General features: G+C 45.4%; 1 protein-coding gene across 4 annotated transcripts in view; it reads left to right on the top strand.

Moving 5' to 3' along the window:
* The first annotated feature begins 1,105 nt into the window (after positions 1–1,105).
* The window catches only part of ZFR (zinc finger RNA binding protein), a 51,721-nt gene continuing 44,250 nt past the window's right edge, over positions 1,106–8,576 (top strand). For 2 of the 4 annotated variants that reach the window (XR_012584881.1, XM_074569581.1), the window contains exons 1-2: positions 2,517–2,654; positions 2,953–3,037. Coding sequence is in view for 3 of the 4 variants with exons in the window: in XM_074569581.1 (XP_074425682.1) it covers positions 2,618–2,654; positions 2,953–3,037 (122 nt within the window). In the remaining variant the exon portion in view is untranslated. Of the gene's footprint in view, positions 1,301–2,485; positions 2,655–2,952; positions 3,038–8,576 lie in introns of those variants that run through there. The other 2 variants (XM_074569583.1, XM_074569582.1) reach the window with 2 other exon arrangements.

Genomic DNA, 8,576 nt, shown 5'->3' with positions numbered 1-8,576 from the left:
AAACCTAAGACAGAAACTGTATTGTGAATAAGAAAGCTTTTTTTTTCCCTCAGCTTGTAGAGCCAAAGCTTGAAAAGAGGATAAATATTCCAAGTTTACCTCATCAATGAAGAAGGAATAGGCAGTTGCAGACCTACACGCTTGCAAAATATAGTTTTAGGAGTACAGTGTTAAAAGGTGCGTGAACATCTGTGTGTTTATATAGATGCTTGTATTTTTAATGACGTGCATTTAATACAGTATATTTATCAGTATATTGGAAGGTTTATGACTGAAAAAACTTGAAAGACAGTGGAACAAAGAAAACTTCCATTTCCTTTTTGTCCAATACCATGATCCAGTGGTCCAATTATGAACACTTTTTAATAAAAGTGAGGAGAGTATAGATATCTCCCATTTATGTATCCTGAGTCCATTGAGGTTCTCGTGGCAGAGGTCATACCCTGTTAAGTTTTTCTATAGATTTGTGTAGAGCCCTCTCCCAAAGTACTCTTGTATATAACTACAGTATTAGGGCTTTTGTTTTTATAAGCAATAGCAATTAAATGTCTTCACCTAATAGCTTCTTTCTTCACAGAAAAACACTTTGAGTGCAAGCATACCACAGGGGTTGGAAATTCATTCCGTTTCCTATGCAGGTTTCTTTTCCTATTGTGCTTGATTAGGATAAGAATGAACAAGAGGTACAGTACTATTTAGTTCCTATGCAAAACTAATAATAAAGATGAACAAATTATGTTCAGTGAATGGGCAAGGGTGTTTGGCATCTTAAGGAGCTGTACTTCATATACAGCTGCAATAATGTAAGTTTTAGATGAGAAATTACTCTCCTCTTCTCATTTGTTTTATGAACAGCAATATCTTTGTTGATGTCTTACTGCTTTTGTGATGACTGTGAGAGATCCAAAGCGTGGAACAGTAACGGAAGATTGGCGACGAGGATTGTAAACACACTCAAGTGACCCGCACATGGGGTGCTGGAAAACACATATATCACACTAATTGTTGTTTAGTCTTACATGCTTGACGAGTAGAACATCTGCACTTAGATAACATAGGCCTGTGATAGACGTAGAGGAACCTTATCAAACGTGCCTGAGATTACTGTCCTGCTATTGTAGAAGGTCAAAGCACAGCAGAAAACTATGCCTGCTTGAATCCCTGAAATATAGGCGAGAGCAGCAGGTTTGGACACTCCCTCCCTGTCTCACTAACAAGGACTCTTTTGCTCTGCAGTACCTGCATTCCCGCTTGCGTGCCTCTGCCTGGGTGCTTCTTTGGAGATTCCCTGGTCCACAAGGTATGGAGATTAAATTTGTTCTTTGCCTTTCACCCGTGGTTTTGTGGTTGTTCCTGCATCCTGCCTGTGTTGGCTCACACACTAAGCAGGGGTGTTTTGAGTAGATGTGGCTTATGGAAAACAAATACTTCTAAAATGATCACTTTGTGCTTAATCCAGAAGTGTTTTATAAGTCTTGATTAGTTTATGAAAAATGCACATCACAGCGCAGGCAAAGTACACAAATGAGGTGCAAGTATTTAAGGACTTAAGTGTTGCTTTGTTCAGAGCTTTGAGCAGCACCTGCTGCTCAGAGGGAAGGATTGCCTCGAGGTGGGAGAGTCATAGGGAACAGGTGCAAATCCACCCACTTGGAAAGGGAGTTTACTGTGCTGGTTGCGGTTTTTAGGAGCAACCTGATGGAATGCTGCTGCCTAGAAACTTCACATGAATGGGCCTTATGCGGGTGAAGGCTTTACTTCACGTGTGCTATAAGCACATGGGAGCTACTGCAGAATTAATTTGTGGACATGGATCAGCTGTGGTGTCTGATAGGTCAGATGATGGGCTTCAGTTGGGCGACAGCAGCATCGCTCCTCAGGTGCGCGGCTGTGGTGGGGCAGCTGTGGGCCTGGATGAACCTGGACGCTGGTTTCAAGGGCAGACAAGTCCTGGGTCTTGTTGTAAACTCTGCACGAGAGCACTAACTGCAGCTGCTGCCTTCGAGCTCCCAGGCCTTGCAAGAGTGATAACTAGGTTGCTGCTGTGAACGTCAGGCTCCAGCTTGGGAAAGCCAGTAAACACCAGCCTGCGCAGTACGGGTGTGGGGGAGAAACGCGGGCAGGCGGCAGGGCCCTGCTTCACCGGCAATTCTGCTGCTGAACTCTGGTGTATGTGCCTTTGCAGCCAAGAATGAGAAACCCACCCTATCTTTGCAGTATGAATCCACGGGCCGGGGTGAGGAACCGGCGGTAATGGCGGGAGGGCGGTGACAAACAGCGCTCCCCTGAGGGCGGCCAGCCGTGGCGCCGGGGCCTCAGGACAGGGGACTACAGCTCCCAGCAGCCTTTGCACATCCCGCGCATGCGCAGGCGAGGCAGCTCGCGTAAAGCTCGTCCCCGCCGCTTCTGCGGGCATGGGGCGGACTACAACTCCCGGCGGCCCCTTCGCACATCTCGCGCATGCTCACGGCGCCGGGCCGGCCGCAGTTCGCCGTTGTCGCCGTAGGTGGGTGGGTGGGGGGAAGGGAGCGAGCGCGGCGGCGGCGAGGAGGAGGAGGAGGGAGGGGGGGGTGAGAGTTGAGAGTTCAGCCGCCGCTGTCGCAGCCAGCTCGGACTCATGATTCCCATATGCCCGGTAGTTTCGTTCACCTATGGTGAGTAACGGCGCTCGGTGTGTGTCTGTGTGTCCATGCGCGGGGGGGAGGGCGATGCGGCCCGGTCGCGGCGGCGGCGGCAGGGCGGGGGCGGGTGGGGGCGGTTGTTCCTAAGGTGCCGTGTCTGACCTGGCGCTCCTGCGCTCTTTCTGTTCCTTGTCTGTCTGTCCCCTTCCCCCCCACCCCCCCCCTTCCACCCCCCGCCTCCTCCCTCCCTCCCCCCCCTCCTGCCGGGCCTCCTGTCATGGCCCCGACCGCCGCCGCCGCTGCCGCCGCCTCTTGGTTATCGTCGCCACAGTGCCCAGCCGGCTGGGAGAAGATGCCAAAATGGCCACCGGCAACTACTTTGGATTCACCCATAGCGGGGCTGCTGCCCAGTATAGGTAACCACCGCGCCCCGGCTCCGCCCCTCCCGCTGTCCGGGCCCGCAGCCCCCGGCTTCCCCTCCGGCACCGTGCCCCTGATCGGGATCTGCCGGCCCCGCGGGGGGAGGGATCGGGACTGCGCCCCTAACCCCGCGGGGCTCTCAGCGGCACCCCGCTCCTCCGGGCCGGTCGTGCCTGGGAGCCTGCTGCTTATCCGCCCCGCCCGCCGGTGTGTTTTCTTATCCTCCCTCCGTCCCCGGTGGTGTGAGGGTGGGGAGGTGGAGCTGGGCACCAGGGAGGAGGAGAATCGGCGGCAGCATCAGGTCCCGAGGCCCTTAAATTAAAATGGCCACTTGCAGTCAACACCACCAGCGAGTTACCGCCTGCCGCCCCCGGGCCCTGCTCCTCCCTCAGCTTCAGGGAAGATGGGGCTCGCCCCCCAGGTCTTTGCCCCGACTTATGTCCGTGTGGGAGGACAGAATCCTTCTTGACATAGGTTAAAATTATATGAACCCAACCTATGGGAACCTGTATGGATAAGGGGGGGAGCTGAAGCACCAGAAAATACAGGGAAAGCAATGTTATAATCAATGTCTCTAAGAAAGTAGAGAAGGTACTTTCAGGGCCAGGCACCTTTTAAAAAGATTTCCTACTTTGATATCCACTTGATGGCTTATAGTGGAGCTTGGGGACCTGTAACTGTACATATCATATAGACATGCTGCTATCTTTGTACCTTTGTAGGTTTTGTGCATCCAAATTGTGTATCAGAATGTTGAAAAGTAATTGATACTGTCTATTGTCTCACTTTTTCTGAAATCAGATTACTTAATTTGGCAAAAAACAGATATAATTGGGAACATCTTCACATTTTTGGCTTGTATTGGAGTAGTACCTTAAGGTCCACATTTGAATCTATGTTATTCATTTCATAAATCTGTAATTAAGAACTCCTTAACTCATAGGTCTTGGTTAATGGGAAAAACAGAAGAATAAAGCAAATATATGAGGGGTTATTAACAAACGAACACAGATGTGTGCTGCTGTTAAGTAGCTAATAAAAATTGCATACCTGACATAGTTTCAGGAATATAAGGTTTTATGGAGGTCTTGGAATGACTCCCAATCTATTCTTTCTATCTATTTTTTTCCTGGACATGGACATAAAGTACATTACATTTCATTTACTCCAATGTTTAATAGTTAAAGGAGAGGATTAAACTTAGCTAGTCTTCTAGTTCTTTTAAGAGGAGGTGTTTGCAGTATGTTTATGTTTTACTTGACAGTTATAGTGAAATTTGAAACTAGGTTGTCTTGGGGTATGCAGGAGTTTCTCGATTATTTTTTTTTTGTAAGTAAGTACATTATCTTTAAGTGAATATTTAACTGAGATTCATATGTGTGCAGTTTTAAAGTGGAGGTGAATTTTGAAAATTATTATTCCTTTTATTGTGGAGCTGAGGTGGTCTCTAGGCTTATGAACCTGAACAATTCATTTGAAATTTTCATTTGAATTGCAATATAAAAGTGTATAATTGGAATAACATTCAAGTTCAAAACTTGTCTTCCTAGTTAATCCTAAATGTGTTCTTGAGCAAATGGAAAAACTGATTGAAAGAAGCTTTTTCCTTTGCTATCATAAGTGCTAGTTACTATTTCATTTGCTATCAGTAAAAGACTCTACATTCTAAAAATGTAATTGGTATGTTTACCACATTTGAAAGTGAAGAGACACAGCAATCAGTGTTAAAGCGGTCCTTTCTTAAGAATTAATTTAATATTTTGAGGAGAAAACACAGGAGTCACTTAAAATGTCTAAAAGGGATCTTACCTTCATTAAGCGGACTTGGCAGGTGCTTAGTAGCTTGTTTAGAGAGTGCTACAAAATGTATATTCTACTCCAGTATATTTGAGAAAGAAATGGTGGTGGCAGGGGAAGATAGTAAAAGATTTAATATTGCAACAAGTCTTCTAAGATTGTTACCAGTATTTGAAGTAACAGTTTATACAATAATAAAATTCTTACATTCGTAGAAACCAGGATAATAGATAAACAAATGGATGTTTGTCTGCATAGTTAATACATAGGTCAGCTTCATAAATCTACCAAAAAGTATCTCAAAGTATGAAACTGTTAAAACATCAGCTGGAAACATGCAGGAAAATAAAACCCCAAACTTTGCATCATGAAAGGGAGAGTCTAAACGGTTTCTGATAAATAATTTCAAAGAATATTATAGAGTAGACTACTTCAGTTGGAAGGGACCTACAATGATCACCTAGTCCAACTGCCTGACCACTTCAGGGCTGACCAAAAGTTAAAGCATGTTGTTAAGGGCATTGTCCAAATGTCTCTGAAACACAGACAATCTTAAGGCATTGACCAGCTCTCTAGGAAACCTGTTCCAGTGTGTGACCACCTTCTCAGTAAAGAAATTCTTCCTAATGTCCAGTCTAAACCTCCCCTGATGCAGCTTTGAGACATTCCCATGTGTCCTGTCACTGGATCCCAAGGAGGAGAGCTCAGCACCTCCCTTTCCACGTCCCCTTCTCTCTCCTCTCATCCAGATGATTGATGAATATGTGGAGCAAGACTGGACCCAGTACTGACCCCTGGGGAGCACCGCTAGTTACAGCCTCCAACTAGACTGTGCCCCTGATCACAACCTTTTGAGCTCTGCCAGTCAGCCATTCTCAGTCCACTTCACTGTCTGCTCACACTTCCTAAGCTTACCTATGAGGACCTTAAGGGAGACTGTCAAAAGCCTTGCTGAAGTCGAGGTAGACAACATTCACTGCTCTCCCTTCATCTACCCAGCCGGTCATACCATTCTAGAAGGCTATCAGATTGGTCAAGCATGATTTGTCCTTGGTGAATGTGTGTTGACTACTCCGGATAACCTTCTACATACTTAGAGGTGACATCCAGAATGAGCGGTTCCATCACCTTTCCAGGAGTGGAGGTGAGGCTGACTGGCCTGTAGTTTCCCAGGTCGTCCTTCTTGCCCTTTTTGAAGACTGGAATGACATTGGCTTTCCTCCAGTCTTCAGGCACCTCTCTTGTTCTCCGTGACCTTTCAAACATGATGGAGATTGGGTTCGCAATAACATCTGCTAGCTCCCTCGGCACTCGTGGGTGCATCCCATCAGGGCCCATGGATTTGTGGATGTTGAGTTTGCCTAGATGATTTCTAAGCCGATCATCCTTGACCAGGGGAGAGTCTTCTTTTTCCAAACTCTCTTCTTACCTCCAGGGTCTGGAATTCCTGAGGGCCAGCCTTAGCAGTAAAGACTGAACTCAGTAACTCTGCCTTCTCTGCATCCTCCATCACCAGGGCACCCACCTTATTCAGCAGCGGGCCTACATTTTCCCTGGTCTTCCTTTTGCTACTGATGTACTTGAAGAAGCCTTTCTTGTTGTCCTTGACAGCCCTTGTCAGGTTTAATTCCCTCATTGCATCCCTGCATACTCTGACAACGTTCCTGTATTCCTCTCAAGTGTCCAGTCCCTTTTTCCATGTTCTGAAAAATTCCTTCTTCCATTTGAGTTTTTCCAGAAGCTTGTTGCTCATCCATGCAGGTTTCCTTCCTCCTTTGCTTGATTTCTTACTCATAGGGATGCACTGATCTTGAGCTTGGAGGTAAAGATGCTTAAATATTAACCAACTCTCTTGGACCCCCTACCTTCCAGAGCCTTAACCCATGGGGTTCCTCCAAGTAGGTCTTTGAAGAGGCCAATCAGCTCCTCTGAAGCCCAGGGTTGTAATTCTGCGTTTTGCCCTGCTTCTTCCATACAGGATCCTGAACTCCACCATCTCATGGTCACTGCAGCCAAGGCCACCCCCGACCTTCACATCCCCAATTAGTCCTTCTTTTGTTAGCACAAGGTCCAGCAGCACAACTCTCCACTTGCATCAAAAAATTACCATCAGTGCTCTGCAGAAGCCTCCTGGACTGTGTGTGCCTGGCTGTGTTGCCTTTCCAGTAAATATCTGGGTGGTTGAAGCACTCCATGACAACCAGGGCCTGTGATTGTGAGGCTATTTGCAGCTGTCTGTAGAAGGCTTCATGAATTTCCTCTTCTTGATCTGGTAATCTGTATGTCCATGACAGTATTCTAATTTGCATTAAAATTAGTGGAGGGGCAACATGTTACAACTGTTGGATTCAAGGAAATAGCTTCTTTAAGTCAACAACTGAAAAGATGTTGAAGCTATTGTTGGCATAGACATCATTGCGTCTTCCAGTGATTGTAGTTTATGTGTGGCCATGGTGGATCATTTAAATACTCTCCCATCCTTCACATGAAGGATAAATTAAAATTTGTCCAAGGAATATAGTCTTAAGATTAAGTACTGGTATTTGAAGCAGTTAAAAAGGCCAGATTGGTAGCTGCTCAGATGTTGGATCTTGGATTTGGGAACTTTGTGAGTACCCTGTGCAGGAGTTGGTAATATATTTACTGTTGTAACAGTGTAACCAGTATGGTTCCCTGAATTGGCTAGATGAGAAAGGAAATAGATGTCTGTCTTTATTAGTTCATAAATACTAGTTTTCATAAAGCGCATTCATAATCTTAACTCGTTTCATATTTAATCAAAGGCAGCAAAAGAGCTAAGTGCCCTTTAAACCTGTAAATAATGGATTAGAAGTTTTCTTGTTCCTTTCAGTGTTGTCACTGCAAAAAACTTCCTGCTGCCCGCTCATTCAAAATTCTTTGTGTCCACTACCCGGTAATAATACCATGACTTAATGAGGGTAGCATTAGATTATGCAAATACCGATACAGGAAATTTTTCTGACTATTGCAATACATTTACAATGTGTGCTTTCTGCTGGTGGTGGTATTAGGGCCTAAGGTTATAGACCTGCATGCAATCAAACGTCGTCTGTCACTTATTTAAGTAACTGTATTCATTCACCTATTTAGGAGCCTGAAACAAATGTGCAATTTGATTATACTAGTCCTCTTTTCTCTGTGTGTGTGTGCTCTGTACGTCACCTGAACCACTGTGTGTCTGTTCAGTTTGAGACGAAGAACCTAATATTGCCTGTCTTTCATGTGTAAAAAATATTAATATTTCTGATTCAGTGCTGGAGAGAGGCATAGTTATGCTTTTATTCTAAAGTTGGCTGACTGGAATGTGGGAATGCTGGTGGAGAGAGAGGGGCATTGAGAAATCTTTGGACAGACAAGTGTGCAAATGTGGTAGTCTTGTGTTAAGATTTTGGTTTCTGTTAAAAACACAATCTTTTAAGTGTCTGAGTTTCATCTTAGTGATATTTTTACCACGTCCCTGCTCTAATGAGACAGGTCACAGGTGGGAGATTCTTGGGTAGTTAGGAGTGTTTTGTTAAGTTTGAATTGCCCTCAAGTAGTGTGAATATTACAAAGTGTGGCGAGCCTTCACAGACAAATGCAATTCTAGCAGTTTAAGTCCAGAGCAGACCACAGTACCTGTGAGTTTATGGTAAGATGCAATCTTCTAGGCAGCCATATGGAAGTGAACTCTTGCAATTATAGCTGGTTTGGCATGCAAGTGCAATCCGTGATGTT

This window comes from Larus michahellis, chromosome Z (assembly GCF_964199755.1).
Source record: "Larus michahellis chromosome Z, bLarMic1.1, whole genome shotgun sequence".
Taxonomy (NCBI): Eukaryota; Metazoa; Chordata; class Aves; order Charadriiformes; family Laridae; genus Larus; species Larus michahellis.
The sequence above is the reverse complement of the archived record's forward strand: the minus strand, read 5'-3'. Positions and strand labels throughout refer to the sequence as shown.